We start from the raw sequence: 25,116 nt of genomic DNA on the forward strand, positions 1-25,116 counted from the left end.
CAAATGAGATTTCTAATTTTTCTTGGTTCCTTTTCATAGTTTCTAGTTCCTCTTTATAGTATTCTGCATTTCTGCTGAGAGTCTTTCTTAATTCCTCCAGTATTTTCGTTATCTTCTTTTTGAAATTGGTGTCTATTAGATTAAAGAGGTCTGTATCATTGTTTGTTTTTTTAAGGGGCAGTCCTTTATCTTTTACCTGGGAGTGGTTCCTCTGTTTCCTCATTGTACTTATATTTCTCTTATTCTGTGAGTTGAGGAGAAGCAATTATCTACTGTGGCCCTGCAGTGCTATTTATACATGAGAGTGTCCCTGTGTAGCTTGTGTGGATTTAATATTTGGTGCGAGGGCTGCTTTTAGAATGCATGCCTGTCACCTCTTTCCTCAGCACTTGCCAACCTTATTCCCTTGATGGGGGTATGCAGATGTGGTGTCTGGTGCCTAGTCCTGGGGTTCTTGGTGGGCACGGTAGCTCATGTGTACCCCCAGAGCCTGCAGTGGGAGTGGAGCTGGCGTGCAACCACTTCTGGAGTCTTTGAGGGCAGTAGCAATGGTCATGACCACCGCTCCTAAAGCCCAAAGGGTGGAGGTAGGTAGCTCACGCTGCTCCTTGTGACTGCTCCTAAAGTGGGGAGGGGTGGGGCCAGGGACTCCCAGCCACTTCTGAAGAAAGTGGCTGGTGGCTGCTGTGACTGGTGATAGCTCCTGAAGCTCATGTAGGCGGTGTCCTGCAGCCTGAGAGTGCATGCAGGAAAAAAGGCTACAGTGGAGGGTCCCACCCCCTCCCCTCATGCACCCAGCAAACAATGGTGCATATCCTCTAAGGCAGTCCAGGCTTCCTCCACCTATATGCACAGGTGAGCCTGCACCACACTCCAGATTTTCAGGCTTTTTCTCCACAGGCCAACCCCAGTCCTTTCCCAGGATTTGATCTCTGAATACTGAGCTTCAAACCCAGCCCCCACCTGTACAAGCAGACAAACATTTCACGCTGGGTAATCCAAGCAGTTGCACTGACAATCTGCACAGGTCTCTCTCTGTTCTAGCTAGTGCAACCTGGTTGCTGTGTTCTCCTCTGAGGCTAGGAAGCTCCCCATCTGTCCCGACAGATCTCCCCACCAGTGAGGGGACTTCCCAGAGCAATGGAACTTTTCCTCTTTCACAGCTGCCTCCCAGAGACACAGGTCCCATCAGATTCCTTTCTCACTTTCCTTTTTTTTTCTTTTTTCTTTTGTCCTTCCTGGTTGCATGGAGATTTTCTTGCTCTTTCAGAATTCTGAGGTCTTCATTAAGTAGATATTAAGTAGATATTCTATGAGAATCATTCCACACGTAGATGTGTTCTTGATATATTTGTGGGAGGAGATGAGCTACACATCCTACTATACCACAATCTTGATTGCTCCTCCAATGTTGTGGGCTAGATTCTGTCTACCACACACATCTGCCCTGATAGTTACAGAAGTCAGTTGCCACATCGAAAAAACTCTGCATGTTTCATTGCAACACAGGATGAATAAGAAGACAACTTATTGGAATCTGAAGAAGGGCTATTCAAGAAGCCCATTGGTCAAACATTACATAAAATTAAACTAGATCAATGACAAAAGAGAAATAAAATATTCACAGGTACATAGAAACCAAACAACATTCTCTTTAAAAATCAACATGCCAAAGAAGAAATCATTAGGGGAATTAGGGAATGCCTGGAGACAAATGAAAACATAAACATATAATACCAATATGTTTGAGATACACAAAAGAAGCCCTAAAGGGAAATTTATGGCTGGTAATGCAGACATTTAAGAAAAAGATCACAAATCAGTAACTTTATACCATAAGAAACTAGAGAAAGAAGAGCAAAGTAAACCCCAAACGGAAAAAAAAAAAAAAAAGAAAAATATCCAGATTAGTGAAGAGAAAAGTAAAATCTGAATGGAAAAACAAAAGAGAAAATCAAGAAAACCAAGAGTGGTTCTACAAAAAGATTTACACAATTCACAAAACTTTAGCTAGATTGACAAAGAAAATAAAGAGAGCGAGAGAAAACCCAAATAATTAAAGTCAGAAATAAGAACATACTGATAATTTTATCAAAATACAAGGAATTATAAAAGAACACTACGAAAATTTAAACATCAAAAAAGAGGATAACCTAGGTAAAATGGAAAAATTCCTGGGAATACAAAACACCACGGCTGAATTTTGAAGAAACAGAAAATCATAGTAGACATATAATTAGCAATGAGATTCAATCAATAATCAAAAACCTTGTAACAAAAAAAGATCAAGTAGCAAGTGTCTTCCCTGGTGAATTCTTCTAAACCTTTAAAGAGGACTAACGTTATTCCTCCTCAAACTTTTCCAAAAAATTGAAGAGGGAGGAAGACTTCTTAACTTTTTCAGAGTCCTATTAAAACTCATTCTCAGCATTATTCTGATATAAAAGTGAGACAAAGGCATAACAAGAAAACACAGACCAATATCTTTTATAAATTTTGATGCAGCAATCATCAACAAAATGTTTTCAAGTCTAATTCAATAGAATACTTAAAGAATTATGCACCATGAACAACTAGGATTGATTGTAAAAATGGTTCAACATATGAAAATCAAACAATGCATTTTAACATTTTAATAGAATAAAGAGAAAAAAACAGATCATCTCAACTGATGCACAACAAGCATTTAACAAAAGTCAACATTTTCTATAATAAAACCGGCCAATAAACTAGGAATAGATGGAAAATTGCCCCCCAAAAGAAGTCACATATGAAAAACCCACACTGAACAGCCTACTTGATGGTGAAATTCTGAAAGCTTTTCCCTAAGGTCAGGAACAGGACAAGGATGTCCATTTTTGCCACTTGTAGTCAACATAATACTGGAAGTTCCAACAAAAGCAGTCAGCCAGGAAAAATACAGAAAATAATTCAGATCAGAAAGGAAAATGTAAAACTATCTTTTTTGTACATGACATGATTTTTATGAAGCAATTCCAAAGATTCCAACATTAAGAAGTGTTAGAGCTAATAAATAAATACAGCAAATTTTTGAAATATAAGCTCAACACACAAAAATCAGTTGCTTTTCTATACAGTAGTGACAAAAAATCTAAAAAGGAAGTGAAGCTAACAATTTCATTTTTAATAGCTACAAAAACTATGAAATACTTAGGAGTAAATTTCTCCATGGAAATGAAAGCCTTGTGCATCAAAAACGTACAAAACATTGCTGAAAGAAATTCAACAAGGCATAAATAAGTGAAAAACAATCCTATTATCCATTCTGATACTTAATATTGTTAAAATGTCAATTGACCTGAAGAAACTACAGCAATCAATACAATCCCTATTCAAATCCCAAAGACATTTTTTTGCAGAAATAGAATACCCCATTCTAAATTCATGTGAAATCTCAAGGAACCTAAAATCAGCGAACAATCTTGAAAAAGAAGCATATAGCTTGGGGACTCACACTTCCAGATTTAAAACCTTAATACAAAACTACAAGAATCAAAATAGTGTGGTATTGACATTAGGAAAGATATATAGACCAATGGAAATGAATAGAGAGCCTAGAAATAAACCCTCACATATATAGTCAACTGATTTTTAATAAGGGGCCAAGACCGTTCAATGGGCAAAGAACAGTCTTTTCAATACATGAATGTGGAGAAACTTGATATTCGCATGCAAAAGAATAAAACTAGATCGTTACCTGATACCATATACTAAAATGAACTGAACATAATCAAAAAACGAAATGTAAGAGCTACAACTGCAAAATTCTGAGAAAAAGCCACAGGTGAAACACTTCATGACATTGAATCTCACCATAATTTCTTCGATATGACACCAAAAACAACAGAATAAAAATATAGAAATTGGACCTCATCAAGAGTAAAACTTTCCTGCCTCAGAAGATACTATCAAGAGAGTGAAAAGATAATTTACTGAATGAGGAAAAAACATTTGCAAAGCCTATATCTCATAAGGGATTTCTATCCACAATATTTCATCCTACTCTTCAGCAACAAAATAATAAGCAACTTAATTTAAAAATGAACAAAAGAATAGACATTTCTCCAAAGAAGATATACAGATGGTCAATAAGCATGTGAAAGGATGCTCAACATCACTAATAATTGGAAAAATGCAAACTAAAATCACAATGAGATACCCCTACATATCCTATAGGATAGCTGTCAGCAAAAACAAAACAAAACAAAATAAAAAATTGAAAACTTGAAAATAAGTGTTGGCAAAGATGTTGAGAAATTGAAACCCCTGTGCATTGTTAATAGGAGTCAAAAATGGTGGAGTCTCTGTGGAAACACTAGTGGTTTTTTGTTTGTTTGTTTATTTTTAACTCTGTTTTTTTAATTAACCATAAAATGGAATTTACCATATGATCCAATAATTCCACTCTTAGTTGTATACCCCAAATAACTAAAAGCAGGAATTCAAGCATACAATTGTTCATCAATGTTCATAGCACCATTATTCACAATACCAAAAGGCAGTAGAAACAACTGAAAATTTCATCAACAGATGAATGGATAAAGAAAATGTGAGGGGTGTGTGTTTGTGTGTGTGTGTATGTGTGTGTATAAAATGGAATACATCTCAGCCATAAAAGAAAATGAAACTTTGCCATTTGCAGCAACACAGATGAACTTGGAAGATATTGTGCTAAGATAAATAAGTCAGACAGACACAAATACTGTATGATATCACTTGCTTGTGGAATCTAAAGAATACAACAAACTACTTAATATAACAAACAAAACCGACTCAAAGATGTAGAGAACAAATTAGTGGTTACCAGTGGGGAGAGGGAAGGTGGGAGGGGCCATATAGTGGTAGAGGTTAAGAGATACAAAACATTATGTATAAATTAAGCTACAAGGATGTATAATACAACACCACAAATATAGCCAATATTTTACAATAACTATAAATGGAGTATAACCATTAAAAATTGTGGATCACTATATTATACAACTTTAACTTATGCAATATTGTAAAGCACCTATATTTCAATAAAAATGTGTAGTATAAACAATCCAAAATTCCATCAATAGGTGAATGGATAAACAAAATGTGATATAGATAGATAGACAGATAATAGATAGATGATAGATATATAAATAGATAGATACAATAAAGTATATTTCAGCCCTAAAAAGCAATGATATTCTGACACCTTTTACAGCATGGATGAACGTTAAAAATATACTCATTGAAATAAGCCAGATACAAAAGGAATATAGGTGATTCCACTTATATGAAGTACATAGAATTGGCAAATTCGCAGAGAAAAAAGGATAGGGGTTACCAGTGGCTGCAGGCAAGGAGAAGGGGGAGTTATAGTTTAATGGATACAGAGTTGCTGCTACAGATGTTGAAAAAGTTCTGGAAATGTATACTGGTGATGCCTTCACAACAAGGTACTTAGTGCCACTGTGTAGCCTTCAAAATAGTTAAAATGGTAAATTTTGTGTTATGTATATTTTACCACAATAAAAAAATGTGAACCTAAACAAGGTGACTGCCCCATGTAGAGCCTTTGAATTGCACTAAAGGGCTCAAGGAAACTAAAATGTGTGGATCTAAACGTTTATACACTGGAGAAACCTATAGGTGAATGGGGAGATAGAACCATGGAGACAAACAATAAAAGCAAGGAAAGAAACTCAAAAATCGTGTTCTGAAAACAACTATGGGTGGTTGACTACGTGTGGACAGTGAGTTATGAGTTGAAGAGCCATAAGTCACCACTGGGCCAATTATTTAACTACAGGTGCAAGTTTCCCAGGTTGAGTTCACTGCCTCCCTGACTACTCAGTTTCTCCCAGATACAGGGAAATATGAGTATATTCCTTCTTATTTGAAATGTCCTATTAAATTACAGGGATATAAACCAGAGGAACAGGCTGCTGTGGCACCACAAACAAATCCTTTGTACTTTCTCCTTAGGGAGAAAATGTGTGGTTCACCTTTGCAGAGTGTGAACTAGTAAACTCACCCACTAACCACTATTTCTAACCAAACATGCCACCTAGGGAGGACCCATGCTATTACAGGGCAGGTGCCTGTGATATGTCAACAACGTCAGATGGTTTGGGTTTTTAAGTCTGGAGGAGATTGAGGTTGGGGGAGTTGAACTGCTAAGATGAAAATGGGAAGAAATAGGAAAGAACTTTGTAGGGCAAAATGGAGGGAGAGGAGGAGGGAGGAGAGAAGAGGGATCAGGGCATTGAGAGGAGCCAGGCGATAGCAAAAACTTTACAATCTGTGTATCTATAGTTCTCATATTACTTCTCTGGTCCAGACCTTTCCTCTGAACTCTGGACTTGTATAACCAACTATCCACTCATCATGTTCTTCAGATAGAAGTAAACATCTCAATGTTAACACACCTAAAACGGAACTGAATTTCCCCCACACCCTCTGTATCTTGGCTGAGCCACATTTCTTCTTCCAGATGCTCAGGTCTCAAAACTTTGGAGGCTTTCTCTCCCACCCCAAATCCTACACATCAGGAAATCCTGTTGCCTCCTCTTCAGTGTGCATCCAGAAGCTGAACTCTTTCTCTTATCTCTACTAACTACTTTTCAGGTGCAAGCCACTTTTACTTTTTTGCATGAATGCAATGACCTCAAATGCTCTCGTTGTCTCTGTCTGTGTCCTCTTTAGCCTATTCTAGTATTCAAACAAATTCCAGAATAAATTAAAACTTATATCACTTCTCTCTTTAAAACGTCGCAAAGGCAATGATTTCACTCAGAGCAAAAGCCCAAATCCTTCCACACAGGAGGATGATTCTACTCTCAGGACCTTTGCACATGCTGTTTCATGACAGGAAGTGTCCTCCCCCAGATAACCACATGGCTCACTCTAGAATAGTCTTTCAATCTTTGCTTACATTTCCCCTTCTCAGGGATACCCACTCAAGACTACCAGGCTTAAAATGTATCCCATCCTACAGATTCTCCCAATTCTCTTATCCAGCTTCTCTCTCTTCTTTTTTTTTAAAATTTATTTATTTATTTATTTTATTGGCTGTGTTGGGCCTTTTTTGCTATGTACGGGCTTTCTTTTTAGTTGCGGTGAGTGGGGGCTACTCTTCGTTGTGCTGCGCAGGCTCCTTATTGTCGTGACTTCTCTTGTTGCAGAACACTGGCTCTAGGCATGTGGGCTTCAATAGTTGCAGCACATGGGCTCAATAGTTGTTGCTCACAGGCTCTAAAGCGCAGGCTCGGTAGTTGTGGTGCACGGGCTTAGCTGCTCTGCGGCATGTGGGATCTTCCTGGAGCAGAAATCAAACCCCTGTTCCCTGCATCGGCAGGCGAATTCTCAACCACTGCACCACCTAGGAAGCCCCTCTCTCTTCTTTTTCTAACACTTATCACATTATAATATATTATACTATTTGCCTAAATATAAGTGTATTGTTTATTGTCAGTTCTTCCACTGAGATAAATAACCATGAGGGCAACTACTTTGACTTTTATTCACCAGTGCATCCCATATTCCTATAACTGTTCCTGGCATATAGTACGTATCCAAAAAATATATGTATGATGTGTGAATTGTCTTGTGTGACATCTCCCTGAAACACTGAGTTCTATTTTTAGTGGGTCATCTCTGTGAAAATTATGTCAGAAACTGAGTTCCCCATGGAGATGACTTGGTGGAAAACAAAAAGGAACTTGCATGTATGCAAGCAGCAGGATAGCGTAAGGAAGAAAACCACAAACCCTCTTCCCCACACTCCACCTTTCTACACACCCATTTGTAGAAGCTGCAGAAATCTCATGTGCTAGAAGCAGGACCACAGTATCAAGAAGAGCGATGTTAAAATCATGAACTCTAGTATAAGATTGCTTGAGTTAAAATCATACCTTTATCATTTACCAGTGAGTGACCTTGAACTTCTCCTTGTTCAATTTTCTCATCTGTAAGGTAGGGGTGACAAGAGTATGTAGCTTGGATATAATGATCACATGAGCTAACAGCCGTGGGCATTTCCAACAATGTCTGGCGCGTGAATGTTGAAGAAAATGAACAGTTATTACTCATTAGATTTCTTCAGACCTGAAGGCTGCAACTAGCATTTGATGATATAGATATAGATACTTGTAGATACGGGTATGGATATAGGGACAGATATAGATATATATATGGATATGGGTATATAGGTCATATACACAAGAGTCTCTGTGTCTTTTAACCCCTCATTTTCTCCTCATTCCTATCAGCATGGAAGAGGGGACTCTAAGATAGCAATGCACAAAGTTCTACTCATTTAACAAGAGAGATGCTTTCTTGCTTTAAGAGTTTGGGTGAGGGTAAGGCATAGATTTATAGAGAAGTAGAAAAGGAAGGATATTGTTGAAAGACAGCAAAAGCTAATAATCTGTTTGTTTCATCTCATGTAGACTGAAAAGTGATTAAGGGGAACAATAAGGAAGTGTTTTTGAAATCCTGTGTGTCTGGGAACACTTCCTCACCCCCACTCATACACATACATACACACACGCACATAAATACATGCATCCACAGACATATATTAAAGTGTAGCCTAGCATGCTAGTGTACAGGTTGTTTTGAGGATTTAATGAAATTATAAGACATGTTAAATGCTCAGTGAAAAAACAATTAGCACATAGAAGCCATCCAACACATCACTGACAAAAGTTTGGGAGAACACACAGCAGGATTTGAACTCTGCTGTTCTCTGAGTGGCATGATGGGTGAGGATGCTTCTCAGTATTTTCTGATTTTTCTGCCATCAGCCTCCTCTGAGAAGCTGAGCAGTACAACGTGGTTAAAAGAAACAGCCCTGGAGTTTTATGGCCTGGATTGCATTCCAGTGCTCCACTGCCTTAAATAGGTGACATTGGGCAAGTTACTGCCTATGCCTCAGTTTCTGCAATGGCAAATCGGAGATAATGTTCATAACTATCACACTGGGATATTGTGAGGAACAGACAAGTTAATACACAAAAAGCCGTCATTTTTGGTGTTTGAAGCATCATCTGTTTCAGTGCCTCTGATAAAAAGCTGTGGGCAATGGATCCACAGAGGAAATGCTCATGTACCTGATTTAATTCTCTCAGTAATGCCCAGTCCTTAGTGTTCTGTGGCTGCCCTGGGTGCAACACTCATACCTACATGCAGACGCTAAAAGTACAGGGGCATGGGAGGGTCCAGTGGTCAGGGAGAGGGGATTCTACCCCAAGGAATGCTCACCTGTGAGTCCAAGCAGTAGAGTCAGCTGCAGGCAAAAAGGAGGAGGGTGGGACCAGAAGGCAGGGATGGGCATCGTGGAGGCCTGAGGAGTCTGCTCTGTCCAAATGTGTGTCTTGGGGAGAACCTGAACTTCTGTGTTCTGTGGAGAGGAGAGAAGCCACACCCCCCATGATGTAAGAGGAAGTGTCTATGAAGGGGTGAAATGGCTGTGAGACAATACTTTACTACTAGATTCTTATAGTTCCTGCTTCTAGATGGTGATATAGAGATCAGGCAGAGAACATGGCTACAAAGTGAGGAGTTACTTATGTCATGTTTTCACAGATTGGACAGGCCTAGCAGAAATGAGGCCTCCTCCCACACCTGGGGCCTCTGATTTCTCCAATGGGCCTCTCACCCCATTCATGATGATCTCCCCTCTGGAATCCCAGCCAAAATCACAGATATCAAGAAGGAACTGTGGTTGTGGGCTCTGTTCCAAAGTCCAAAGTCCAGTACCCAAGGATTGGCAGGCTTGTGGTCTCATTATGTACCTACCTCAACCAAGAGCTACTCAGGGGGAAAAAGAAAGAGGGATCGCCAGGGACCCTCACCTATGGGATGGAACAAGATCTGACTTCCTATTCCAGCCCTTTATTGATATAACTGGTAAAACTTAGCTCCAAAAAACACAGTGCAATGTGGACCTCAAAACTTGTATGGCCTGCATAAAAAAAAAAAAAAAAAAAAAAAGAATTTCCTACTTTTTTCAGGAGAGGAAGTGTGTTATAGGACCCAGAAATTACATTCCAAAGCCTTTATCTCAGAGAACTGAAAACTGTGTCCACACAAAACCAGTACATGAATGTTATAGCAGATTTCTTTTTAAAGCAAAAGAAACCTGGAAGAAATTCAAATATCTAACAATAGGTGAACAGCTTAACAAACTGCAGTGCATCCATTCCAGGAAATACTACTCAGCAACTCAAAGGCATGAGCTGTACATGTGTGCAACAACTGAAAGTCTCTTGAAGGCATTATGCTGAGAAAACAAAGCCAATCTCAAAATATCAATTCCACAGATACAATATTCTGAAAATTATATGTATCGAAAACAGAATGGCATTTGCCGGAGGTGTGGTTTGGTGGGGCTATGTGTCACTTTAAAGGGCTAGCACATGGGAGACTTTGTGGTCATGGAACGTGTTGCATCCTGATCATGGTGGTGGTTACACAAACATACATACAAGAGGATCAACATAAACCAAAACTCAGAATGTTATAAAATCAGCTATAAATAACAATCTCTTAGTCACAATAACATAGACACTGTTTATTAAGATATCCACCCTAAGTTATTTTAGGGTGAAAAGGCTATAACATGCATGTGTGTGTCATGAGGTCAGGTGTAACAAAACATTACATACATATCTTCCATAGTGGGATAGCAATAAATAATGCCAAAGCGTGAGAAAACAGGAAGTTGCTCTAGAGGCATGCTGTATGACATTTGGCATTAAAACCTAAAAAAGGCAGTTAAAAGATTTGAAAATTGTTTCCTCACAGAGGTGGAACATAGGAGCAAGTTAGAGAGACTTCAGTTTCCATATATAAAACTTGTAGAAATATCTGTCTCATAGATCATTTGGATACCAATCTTTGAGAAAGATGAAACTAATTTGGATGATTGGGTTAATGTTAACAGAGTTACACACACACAAAAAAATGCCTTTCCTTTTAGCAATGCTAAGAGGTATGTAAGCTTCCTGGATAAAACATTGATGACTTACATCAATTACAGTTAGTAGTCAAAACTATGGAAGGCAGAAATTATAAATTTTAAAGATTGCATAAACTCAAAATTATTAAAGATAACTGTAAGTAAAAATGCATAAGACGATTAGGGGAAAAAACAATTGTAAAATTGTGAATTTAAAATTACTTTAAAAACTAAATAAATAGAGGTATATCATATCCATGAATGAGTAAACTCAATATTGGAAAAGATGTCAATTTTCCCAAAGTAATATGTAAATTCAATGCAATCAATTAATAATTTGAAAACGGTTTTTCATGAAACTTGAAAGAGTGACTCTGAAATGAAATTGGAGACTGAAACTGAGGGGAAGAAAAAGAGATTTCATACAAATGACAAGAAAGTGGGGGTATCAATACTCATATCAGACAAAATAGACTTTAAAGCAAAGGCTATAACAAAAGACAAAGGCATTATATATTGATAAAACAATCAATACAAGAAGAGGATATTAAACTTATTAACATGTATGCACTTAATACAGGAGCACCTAAAAATATAAAGCAAATATTAACAGATGGAGAAGTTGGCAATAATGCAACAATAGCAGATGACTTTAACACCCTTTTGTATCAATGTACAGATTGTCCAGAGAGAAAATCAATAAGGAAACAGTGATCTTAAGTGACACGGTAGACTAGTTGAAATTAATAGATAAACACACAGAAGCAGCAGCATACACACCTTTTAAAGTGCACATGGAACACTCTCCAGGGTAGATCACATGCTAGGCCACAAATCAAGTTGCAACAAATTCAACAGAATAGAAATTAGATCAAGCATTTTTGACAGCCACAATGGTATGAAAGTAAAATGATTACAGGGAGAAAAATTGGAAAAGCACGAGCACATGGAGACTAAAAGAACTTGCTACTAAAAATCCAATGGAACAATGAAGAAATCAAAGAGGAAATCAGAAAATATCATGAGACAAATGAAAATAAAAACAAAACTTTCCAAAATCTATGGATATGGCAAAAGTAGTTTGAAGAGGGAAGATTATAGCAATACAGTCCTACTGCAAGAAACAAGGAAAATCTCAATTAAACAACCTGACCTACCATCTAAGTGAATTAGGAAAGGGGGAACAGACAAAGCCAAAAGTCAGCAGAAGGAAGGAAATAATAAAGATCAGAGAGGATATAAATAAAATAGAGACAAAAAAATAGAAAAGATAAATGAAACAAAGAACAGGTTTTTTGAAAAGATAAACAAAAGTGATGAACCTTTAGCCAGGCTGATCAAGAAGATAAGACAGTGGACCAAAATAAACAAAACAAGAAATGACAAAAGAGAAATAACAACTGATATCACAGATACAGAAAAAAATCATGAGAATACGATGAAGATCTATAGCCCAAGAAATTAGACAACCTAGAAGAAATGAACAAATTTCTAGAAACATACAACTTTCCAAAATTGAATCAGGATGAAATAGGCACACTGATCATGGGTAGTGAAATGGATTTTAATTTTAAAACTGCCAACATACCTAAAGTCCAGGACCTAAAGTCCTGTGAAGAAGAGCTAATGCTATCCTTCTCAAACTATTCCAAATATTGAAGAGGATGAAATGCTACAAAATTCATTCCACGAGATCACCATTACTCTGACACCAAAACCAGGCAAACACACTACAAGAAAAAGAAACTTACACCCCAATATCCCTAAAGAATACAGATGAAAAAATCAAATAAACAAAATATTAGCAAGCGGATTCAACAATATATTAGAAAGATCATATACCATGACCAAGTGGGATGTATGCAGGGGATGCAAGGATGGTTCAGTATTCTCATATCAGTGTAATAAACCACAGCAACGAAAGGAAGGATAAAAATCACATGAGCTTCTCTATAGACACAGGAAAAGCCTTGGGCAAAATTTACCATCCATTCACAGTAAAAACTCTCATCATAGTTGAGATAAACAGAATATATCTCAACAAACTAAAAGTCATTTATGACAAACCCATAGCTAACATTTCAGTATTGGAAAGCTGAAGCCTTCCCACTAAATTCTGGGACAAGACAAGGATGCCTATTCTTACCAATTGTATTTAATGCAGTATTGGATGTTCTAGCCACAACAATAGACAAGAAAAAGGAACAAAAGGTGTCCAAATTGGAAGGGAAGAAAATAAACCTGTCAATATTTTCAGATGACATGATACCATCTAGACAAAACCCTAAAGTCGCTACACACACACACACACACACACACAAACAATATTAGAACTAAAATATGAATTCAGTAACACTTCAGGATACAAGATTAATATATAGGAATCTGCTGCCTTTCTATACACCAACAATGAATTCTCAGAAAGAGAAAAAGAAGAAAACAATCTCACTTCAAAAAGCATCAAAAAGAATATACTCATAACACCTAGGAATAAACTTATACAAGGGGATGAAAGACTTACACTCTGAAATCCATAAAACACTGATGAAAGAAATTGAAGACAATGCAAAGGAATGGAATGATATCCCATGTTCCTGTATTGGAAGTATCAACAAGGTGAAAATGACTATACTACCCAAAGCAATTTACAGATTCAATGCAATCCCTATCAAATTACCAATGGTATTTTTCACAGAACTAGAAGAAGAAATCTTATGATTTGTATGGAAATGCAAAAGCCCCCAGATAAGCAAAGCAATCTTGGAAGGAAAGACACAGATGGTGGAATCAGGCTCCCTGACTTCAAACTATGCTACAAGGCTACAGTGAACAAGACAGTATGGTACTGGAACAAAAAGAAGACTATAGATCAATGGAAGAGGATAGAGAGCCCAGAGATAAACCCACGCACGTATGGGCACCTTATCTTTGACAATGGAGGCAAAAATATACAATGCAGGAAAGAGAGCCTCTTCAATAAACGTTGCTGGGAAAACTGGGCAGCTACATTTAAAAAAATGAAATTAGAACACTTCATAACACCATATACAAAAATAAACTCAAAATGGATTAAAGACCTAAATGTAAGGTCATACACTATACAACTCCTAGAGGAAAACATAGGCAGAACACTCTATGGCATACATCAAAGCAAGATCCTTTTTGAACCACCTCTTAGAATAATGGAAATAAAATCAAAAATTAACAAATGGGACCTAATGAAACTTAAAAGATTTTACACAGAGAAAGAAACCAAAAACAACACAAGAAGACAACCCTCAGAATGGCAGAAAGTATTTGCCAATGAAGCAACAGACAAAGGACTAATTTCCAAAATATGCAAGCATCTCATGTAACTCAAATCAAAAAAGCAAATAACCCAATCCACAAATGGGCTGAAAACCTAAGTAGACATTTCTCAAAAGAAGACATGCACAAAACTAACAAACACATGAAAAGATGCTCAACATCACTAATCATTAGAGAAAAGCAAGTCAAAGCCACAATGAGGTATCACCTCCTTCTGGTCACAATGGCCATCATCAAAAAATCTAAAAATAATAAATTCTGTGGAGGATGCAGAGAAAAGGCAACTCTCCTGCACTCTTGGTGGGAATGTAAATTGGTACAGCCACTATGGAAAACTGTAAGGACCTTCCTTAAAAAACTAAAACTAGACCTACCATATGACCCAGCATTCCCACTCCTGGGCATATACCCTGAGAAAATCATAATCCAAAAAGAAACATGTACCACAAAGTTTGTTGTAGCACTATTTACAATACCCAGGACTTGGAAGCAACCTAAATGTCCATCAACAGATGAATGGATAAAGAAGATGGGGCACATATATACAATGGAATATTACTCAGCCATAAAAAGGAATGAAACTGAGTTATTTGTAGTGAGGTGGATGGACCTAGAGTCTGTCATACAGAGTGAAGTAAGGCAGAAAGAGAAAAAGAAATATCGTAAGCTAACTCATATATATGGAATCTAAAAAAATGGTACTGATGAAACCAGTGACAGGACAAGAATAAAGATGCAGATGTAGAGAACGGACTTGAGGACATGGGTTGGGGGGTGAAAGTGAAGCTGGGTTGAAATGAAACAGGAGCATTGACATATATACACTGCCAAATGTAAAATAGATAGCTACTGGGAAGCTGCTGCATAACGCAGGGAGATCAACTGGATGATGGGTGATGACTTAGAGGGCTGGGATAGGGAAGGTGGAAAGGAGTCATGGGCGGGAGGGGATATACAGATATATGTATAAATACAGCTGATTCACTTTGTTGTACAGCAAAAACTGGCACAACAGTGTAAGGCAATTATATTCCAATAAAGAGCTTAAAAATAAAATAAATTATCATCAAAAACAATTTACTCATAATACCTAGGAATAAAGTTATACAAGGAGATGAAAGAGCTATACTCTGAAATCTATAAAACACTGATGCAGGAAATTGAAGACAATGCAAAGAAATGGAAAGATATCCCATGTTCTTGGACTGGAAAAACTAATATTGTTAAAATGTTTATACTACCCAAAAAATCTATAGATTTAATACAATCTTTATCAAAATATCCATGACATTTTTCACATAGGTAGAAAACAAATAATCCTAAATTTATATGAAACCACAAAAGACCCCGAATTGCCAAAGCAATCTTGGGAAATAAAGAACAAGCTTGTAGTATAGTCTGAAGTCTTTCTCACTTCAGACTATACTACACAGCTACTGGCACAAAACAGCCACAAAGATTGATGGAGAAGAATAGAGAGCCTAGAGATAAACCCACGCACTGATGGTCAAGTAATCTATGGCAAAGAATGCAGGAATATACAATGGAGAATAGGCAGTTTCTTCAATAAGTAGTGCTGGGGAAATTAGACAGCTACATGTAAAAGAATGAAATTAGAACATTCCTTCACATCATACACAAAAATAAATTTTAACTGAATTAAAGAACAAAACTTTAAACGTAAAACTCCTAGAAGAGAACATAGGCAGAACACTCTTTGACATAGATTGTAGCAATACTTTTTGGATCTGTCTCCTAAGGCAAAACAAACAAAAGCAAAAGTAATTGAATGAGACCTAACTAAAATGAAAAGGTTTTGCACAGAAAAGGAAACCACTGACAAAACAAAAAGACAACCTACTGAATGGAAGAAAATATTTTGCAAATAATATGACTGATAAGGGGTTAATACCCAAAATATAGAAACAGATCATACAATTCAATATGAAAAAAACAACCTGATTGAAAAATGGAAAGAACACCTGAGGAGACATGTTTCCAAAGAAGACATGCAGATGGCCCACAGGCATGTGAAACATGCTCAACATCACTAATCACCAGAAAATGCAAACTTTAAACCACAATGAGACATCACCTTACACCTGTCAAAATGGCTATCATGAAAAATTCTACAAAGAGGAAATGTTGGTGAGGATGTGGAGAAAAGTAAACCATAGTACACGTTTGGTGGCATTGTCAATTGATGCAGCCACTCTGTAAAGGAGTGTGGAGGGTCCTCAAAAAACTGAAAATGGAACTACCTTATAACCCAGCAATTCCACTCTATTCAAAGAAAACAAAAAGACTAATTTGGAAAGATACATGCACCACAATGTTCATATGAGCATTATCTATAATAGTTGAGAAATGGAAGCAACATATGTGTTTATCAACAGATGAATGGGTAAAAAAGATGTGGTGTATATATAACATATATATATATTTATAATACATTATACATACATATATATATAATGGAAAATACTTAGTCATTTAAAAAAGTGAAATTCTGCCATTTGCAACAATGTGGATGGACTGCAGTTTATTATGCTTAGTAAGATAAGTCAGTCGGAGAAGGGTAAGTACTCTGTTATCACTTATATGTGAAATCTAAAAAATAAAACGGATGACTATAACAAAACAGAAAGAGATTCACAGGTGTAGAGAATAAACTAGTAGTTACCAGTGGGGAGAGGGAAGTGGATCAAGAAATACAAACTACTATGTATAAAATAAATAAGCAACAAGGATATATTACACAGCTCAGGAAAATTTAGCCATTATTATGTAGTAATTTTAAATGGAGTATAGTCTATAAAAATCTTGAATCACTACGTTGTACACCTGAAACTAACATAATATTGTAAATCAATTATAGTTCAATTTCTAAAAAGCAGAAAATAAAGTAAACTAAAATTCACTGGGGTCAAAAATAGCCACGACAGTTCTGAAGAACAAGAAAAGGTGGGAAGATTTACCCAACTGAGATATTAAAACTTCTTATAAAGCTATTCTAAGTAAGACAGGGGAGTTTGGTCAGAGAGATAGACAAGGAGCACAACAAACAAAAACCTCATTAAAAGAACCAGAAATTTATGGAAACTTGAGGTATGGCAAAAGGGCAGTGCACATCAAAAAAAAAAAAAAAAAAAAAAAAAAAACTCAAGAAGATCCCCAAACACACACACACACATACACACACACAAAATAAAGTGAGATCAATGACATAAATGGAAAGAGCAAAGCTTGACCAAGAATTGGAAAAAAAAAAAATATATATATATATAAAACAAAAGCTCCAAATGATATTAACAGCCTGCTTTGTTGACCACACCAGGAGAGGACTTTCCTATATGTGCCAAGGAACCAAAGATAAGAATATTTGGGCAAAACTGTGTTAGCAAAACACTAGATAAAGATTTAACATCCATCACATAAAAAATCAATACATTGTGGCGTACTCTGGCAATAGAAGCTATATAGAGCAATGAAAATTAACAAAATGAAGCTACGTACATTACACGAATAAATCCCACAAACTGTAAGTATAAAAAATTAAAGTTCTATGATGCTGGATGAAGCGTAATAGCATTTATATAAAAGTTAAAACATGCCAGTAATAGTGTATATTGCTTAAAAATTTACACATACGTTGTAAAAGTATAAAATCCTGATTGACATTATAAATACCAAACTCAGGACAGTAATTTTATTTTACTTCTTAGCTCTTTATTGCAATATAATTACCTTACACTGTTGTGCAACTTTTTGCTGTACAACAAAGTGAATCAGCTGTATTTATACATATATCCCCATATCCCCTCCCTCTGGCGACTCCTTCCCACCCTCCCCATCCCAGCCCTCTAAGTCATCACCCATCATCCAGTCGATCTCCCTGTGTTATGCAGCAGCTTCCCACAAGCTCTCTACTTTACATTTGATAGTGTATGTATATAAATGCTACTCTCTCACTTTGTTCCAGCTTCCCCTTCGCCCACCACCCCATGTCCTCAAGTCCGTTCTCTACATCTGCATCTTAACTCTTGCCCTGTCACTGGGAAAGAATAGCCAGCACCATATTTTATTTTAAGATTCCATATAAATGAGTTAGCATATGGTATTTGTTTTTCTCTTTCTGGCTTACTTCACTCTATATGACAGACTCTAGGTCCATCCACCTCACTACAAATAACTCATTTTCATTCCTTTTTATGGCTGAGTAATATTCCATTGTATATATGTGCCCCATCTTCTTTATCCATTCATCTGTTCATGTGCATTTAGGTTGCTTCCCTGCAGGACAGTAATTTTAAAATGAACAACAGACCATAACAAAATGTGAACAATTGCAAAGATAGCGTAGTAGATAGGTCCATGGATAATTTTTATTATGCTCTGTAAATTTCAAAATAGAAAAATGCTTCTTTAATTTTGTGATTTTAAATATATATGTGTTAAAAAAATCACACTTGCAAAAGCTCTAGATGTAAGTAAAAAGAACTCTGAAAATTAAAGGGTGTTGATGATCTGGGGCACAATGGGAATCTTTTTTATTGATCTACTTGATTAGCTTTGGGGTAGAGGCAAGGCCAATTTGAAGGTCAAAGGATGAGGGTCAGACATTCCGGATCTCCATGACCGAAATCCAACCTTTACTCAGCTCCAAAGCTCAGTCAGATGGAAAGTAGGAGGGTGTGTGGAGGGGATCATGTGTGTGGTGGAGGTGGGGATGGCAGAGTGAAGGGTGGGGTGGGGGAGGGGGGTTTTGGTCACCTTCAGTCCTTACAGCTTGTCTCCACTTGAGCCCCTTGCACAGGGCAAAAAGCAGTATATCAAGGTATGCAGGAGCTGTAGGGGAAAACATTCATTCATTAATTCCACAAATGTTTTTGAGCACACTCTTATGCTGTCACTTTGCTTGACCTGGGTCCATGGCACTGATTAGAAATGAAGTCTTATTAGTCAATACATCCAAGTCCCCCAGATAGATTCCATTAGTTGCTTTTAATAAAACTTTCCTTATTCATTCCAAGGACATATCATGTGATAACTGAATACACAATGGTTTATGGAGGGGCTCTTTGGAGTTTGGATCTCAAAGCTTGGACCTTTATCCTACCTACACACTTTGGACCTTCACCTCCTGGGTCCGAATGAATGTAACTGTACAAACTTCAAGTTCCAGGGCACTAAATAATGTATGAGAGTTGAAAGCCTTTGAGAATTCCAAGACACAACTGGAGAAAATAAAATTTTTCACAACTCTCCTTTGAGACTGGATCATCGTGTGACTTTTAGGCTCGCCCTGGACACCTCTTGCCAGCCCAGCAAGGTGGCCCTGATCTCCCTCCCTAAGGACTAAGACTGCCATCAACTCACCTGTTACAGGTTCCACCACCTGTGGAAATAGGTGACTATGAAACAGTTCACCAGCAGCACTTTGAAGCCCAGGAGGAAAGCCACAAAGATAAGGGCAGGCATCTCTGGACCTAAGAGACAGTGGGCAGAGGGGATATCACATGGGGCTCTGGGAGTTACTACCTCATTCAACTTGCAGACAGAGGTCACCCAGTTGCTCACAGGTGTAAAGGTGAGATTACCTGAGCTCCCAGTAGGTTTGTATATGCCCTGGGAAGCTGAGAACACTATGGGGCCAGCCTGAATGGGCGGCGGTGCCTTATGCTGCACCTTACAGGGGAGCACACGCTCGGACCTCTGCACCAAGGCATTCACCAACGGCAAGCTTTCCAGGGTGTAGGTCCCATCACTATTCTGCTTGGATGTGGGGTGCTCAGCTCCCTTGAATATATCACAATTCTCCAACCAGGTGAGAGGCATTGTCTACGGATAGAATCTCTGCACGAGGCAGGTAATGGCCACCAAATCCAAGGCAGGTGAAGACTGGGACACAGTCACTGGAGGGGGAACTGAGACAGCCCAGAGAAAACAGACAATTACTATAGGAAGTTCACTGTGGGAACCTGGGGACTCTGTGAGGATGGGATATTCTGCCCAGGGCCTGCCACAGAGAAGGAGTTGCTATTGGTTAACAGATGCATAAGTAAATGCGTGACTGAATGAGTGTGGGAATGCATGAGTGAATGCATGCTTGGGTGGAAGCTTGGAATGATGAAGCCGTCCTAATCTTTCCTTTCTTGCCCACGATGGCCATTAAATATGAAAAGGTGACCCTGAATTCCTTTTAAGAATCTATGAATCTGTAGACTTACTCCATGACTTGATGAAGATTCCTAGCCTCTAGATACTAATATTTCACATATGAAGGAAATTGTGCTTAGAGAAGTTAAGTATTGACCCAAGATCACAAGTGGCAAAGCAGGGGTTATGCCAAAGACAGTGTTTTACCATTTGCTATTCTGACACCCAAACGATAAGGTTACAAGCATTTATGATTGCAGGCTTTTGGGATTATGACCTAACAACATCTAGAATTTTTTCAGCCAGATTTTTCAGCTATGAAGTAAAATGTATGCATACTGATGAAAATTTGGAATATTTTTAAAATGCTGAAAAACGTTAAGTGTTTGAGTAGAATTCATAGAAACACACAGCATAGTGCAGTCCTCATGCTAAAGCAAGGAATGGGAACCAGATTCTGGCCCCTGCACTGACACCACAGCCAAATGCAAGAGCTTGTGCAGGTCACCCTCCCTCTGTTTCCAAGACCCTTATTATGAAATAGTATATGGCCAGACCCAGCTCTCAGGGGCCCAGTGAAGACAGACTTCAACTCTTGGTCTAGGGTAGAGAGAGTAACTCCCTTTATTTAGTGCAATTTGAAAGAACGATGGGTATCTTTTCTCCCCAAATATTGTTTCTTTACACTCAACCCACCTCAACCTTGTGGTTACCTCAATGATGCTGCTAATGGGGAGGGCGCCAAGCAAGACACCATCCCTAGAAGACTGTTCTCTGTCTTTCTCCATCTGAATACAGGCAGGGGTTCCTACCAAACAAAGAGAAGGACCCTGTGAACAGATTGTGAAGGCCTGGTAACCAGGTGTTGCCCGTGGAGAACAGGCCAGGGCAAGGTACCACCAAGCAAGTGCCATGGGCCCTAGAGGGTGACAAAGGCCAACAAAAGGATGAAGGTCTCAGAGAGAGGAAGGATAGATACCCAGGCACAGTTGGTCATAACTGTCCCCATGCACTGAGAACACTGTTTGAGTCACTGCACTTCTTATTTACTCTTCACAACCAAATGGTATAAACACAAACAGCCACTTGGTATCAGAAAAGACAACAAAAGCCAATAGAAGGACCTTACACAAAAAATCAGGCAACAGTTTCAATGAAGTTGTCAAAGAGGAATTGATTCAAACGTCAACTTGAACAACATTTCAATTATAAAAATAATTGTAATTAATTTGTGTATTAATTAAGCATAAAATATAATGACCACTATGCACCAGTTCTTAGAAGGAACAACTGTTGGGAGTGTAAGGAAGTTGACATAATTTTTTTCCTACAAACTTATACCAAGTACAATCAAACTCTTCAATTCAGATTTCACATTCAAACACAATCATCAGAAGGTAATTTTGAAAAGGTATTTGAAATTATTTGACTGTTCTATATATCATAAGGGACCTCTTTAATCAAAGTGTTTCCTTTTGAAGTGTCTGCAGAATCATTAGGATCATAGATTTATTTTCCTTCTTTTATTTTTAAAGGTGGGAAGATTCACCTGGATCCCAGCAGTTCTCAAACATCATTTACATCAATTACTTGTAATACACTTTCCAAATCTCTGATTTCACTTGGCAATAGATGTGGATTATAATGGCACAGTGTGGTCTGATGCTTGCCACACATCATCAAGGAAAAAATCACCTCCTAGAGCAGAGGGTTTCTGGGCTCCACACCACCTTCTGCAGCGACCGAATCTCAGCGCAGCAGTGCTGGGGGTGCCACGTTCTATCTCAGATTCCTGAAGCTCCTCCCCAGTGCTTTGCCTCAGGATTTCTCCACAACCAGGAAATGCCACCCACCCAATGTGGGCACATCTCAGCCTCCCTCCTCCATGGGACAATCCCGAGGAATGGTCTACAGAGTTCCTCAGAGGGTCCCCAGTAGCGCTGAGCCTCAGTCACCCACGGGGCACCCAATTCAATAACTCACCCTTTCTGGGGTGTCCCTCCTTCCCTGTCTCAGTCGCTCCATCTCTTATCCCAGCCTCACTGAGTCATATCCCAACCACCTGCACCCAAGACCTAGTTTCAGTCTCTGCCTCCAGGGGAATCTAAATAAAGACAACCACAAAGTTATTTCTGTGATGGGAAAACCAATCTGAGATGCAGGCAGGGTTGAGCAAGGAGGATTTAATGAGGAGGCTAATTTATACATAATCAATTCATTTGTGAATATGTTTTATCATCAATGACTTCTGCTTCTCTACACAATTGTCCTAACTCCAGGGAATTATATACAAATACTCAGATAAGGAGGACTCCCTGCATTATCATCTTCCTATTTTACAGTCAGAAAGACTGAGACTCAGAGAACTTAACCAGCAGGAAGTCCCACAGCTGGTGAATAGCCAACTCAGAGCCTGAATTCCTGTCAAAGCTCTCTCACTCACCAGCTTCACACCCTCAGGAAGCCTTCACTTGTTACACCCTCAGCTCCTTTCTATAAACCATGAATGGGATAAGTAGTACAGAGCACTTGTACACATGAAATAAGCCAATCCACAGAAGCATGTATATTGACATGTGCTTGATCATTTGAGTCATTCATATCAATATTTTATCCATGTAAAATCATGTGTTTCCTTCCACAGTAATCACAAAAATAAGAAAAGTGTTTTGTAATCTTCATAAAGCTCTATAAATATTTTAGAAATTAATTTTAATGCTGTGTCACCTTGGACAACTCATTTGCCTTCTCTGGGCTTCAGAGTTTCTGTAAACAATGAGATGGTCACTAAGCTTCCTAGTAGGTGTGATAGGAAGGAATTTCATGTGATGGGATGTGCAGACCTGTCAGGCATTGATCCAGACCAAGAAAATAAAAATCAACAACAACAAAAAAGACGGAAAATCTACGCTCTTAGCCAGATATGAGTAAAGATAAAAAATCATCATTATATCTAAAATTTAGAAGTTCACAAGGGCCTTTATCCTCTTCATATAAAAAATTATAATAATAAAATTAAATTCCCAGAAGGTATTTTGTCTCCATTTTATAGCTGAAAACACTGAGTTCTTGAGAGGTGATTCTAGGAGTAATAACAAAGAATAATAACATTTGCCACTTCTCTGTGCTTGATATGAGCACAGAGGTAAAGTTCATTACTTACCAGTATCATTTCATTGAATTCTTGCCACAACAAACTGAGGCACGTCCCATTTATCAGTTGAGGAAACGAAAGCTCAGAAACGTCAAGCCCAATTCTACACTAACCTGTCTGGACAAAGAGAACATCCTTACCACGGAGGTAGTGGTCCAGTCTGATGGTTATGTGGGAAAAGAGTATGGATCTGTCCTTGGTTTGGCAGAGGACAAGGGAGTGCACATCGTCAGCCTTCAGCAGGATGAGAACACTGCTGGTCATATGGTAGTTGTCTACACAAGTGTGGATGCTGGTCTGGGGATTTAACAGCTGGTGGGCGGTTTTAAGCCAGGTCACAGTAAACCTGACCTGTGGCAAATCTGGACGATGGGAAGGTCAGTTGGATATTTGTGCCCGGCTCAGAACACTGAAGGGGGCCTTGTAGGGCATAAAAGAGGATGATCCTGCCTGTAGGAGAGTCTCCACCTGTGAGAGGATGTGGAGAAACCCAAACCCAATGAGAACAAATCCTCAGCATCTCCATGGAGAAGCCCCACCGCCGCCTCTTCCATAGGCTTTAAAGATTATATTCTGATAGGAGTTCAATTATGAAGCTGATATCAGAGGCCAGACAATGAAGCTTCAGGGACCACAGCAGTTTGTAAGGAGGCCTGACTCCCACTTACACCTCACCACCACGCTTCCTGACTCTGAGCCCTACCCCAGCGAGTTCTCACTGCAACCCTAGGAGGGAGGATCTGTTCCTATCCCCATTTCACAAATGAGGACTCTGAGGCCCAGAGTCTAGGTAACTTGTCCAAGCTTCACAGAGGATAGTAGAACCAGGATTCTTAGCCAGGAAGTAAGGACCCAGGGTCTGTGCCAAGTGACCAGGCTCAGAGCTGTCCTCACTCCCTGGACAGGGAAAAGCATCTCACTTCTCCCAGGGCAGATCATGTGACGGAGGTGGCCCAGAGAAGGGGTAGGAGCACAGGCTTTGGGGTCACACTCCGTGCAGGTTTGCATCCCAGCCCCTCCACTGCGTGAGTCTCAACAACTCAACTATCTAAGCCTCAGTTTCCTCATCTGTAAAATGGGGATGATTCTTTATTCGGAGTTAATTAAAAAATTACCTACAGTAACTAGTAAAGCATATGAGACATGTGGGCATCACTCTATAAATAATAGCTGTCTTCATCAATTACTCACCACAACCACCTAAGGGATTGTTATTAATTATATTTTTTATGTTAGAGAGAAAAAGGCTGAGCGGGTCATTGACTCACCCAAGGGCCTCACAGCAAAAAGAACACATATTCCAACCCAGGAATTCTGACTCCAAGGCAAGGGCACTTTCTATCACAACACAGCTTTCTCAATTTCCATAGCATACCCAAAATAATCAGTGAACTTCAACATTTCCCTACTTTCACCCCACCATGGTCTGGGCATCATGGAGATGGCCATCAGTCATCACAGAGCACCCTCTGTGTGCCCCAATATCTGGATGCCAAGAAAGGGTCAAGGGAAGGAGTCCCAGCTGGTCCCCACCTGC

At 38.6% G+C, this 25,116-nt stretch overlaps 1 protein-coding gene across 1 annotated transcript in view; it reads right to left on the bottom strand.

Annotated features, from left to right (window-relative positions):
- The window catches only part of LOC130833066 (signal-regulatory protein beta-1-like), a 30,233-nt gene extending 20,902 nt beyond the window's left edge, over positions 1 to 9,331 (bottom strand). Inside the window, exon 1 of the mRNA XM_057702271.1 lies at positions 9,259 to 9,331. Within this exon, the coding sequence (XP_057558254.1) occupies positions 9,259 to 9,331 (73 nt within the window). The remainder of the gene's footprint in view (positions 1 to 9,258) is intronic.
- Positions 9,332 to 25,116: the final 15,785 nt, after the last annotated feature.

The sequence above is a fragment of the Hippopotamus amphibius genome, chromosome 12, assembly GCF_030028045.1.
Source record: "Hippopotamus amphibius kiboko isolate mHipAmp2 chromosome 12, mHipAmp2.hap2, whole genome shotgun sequence".
NCBI lineage: Eukaryota > Metazoa > Chordata > Mammalia > Artiodactyla > Hippopotamidae > Hippopotamus > Hippopotamus amphibius.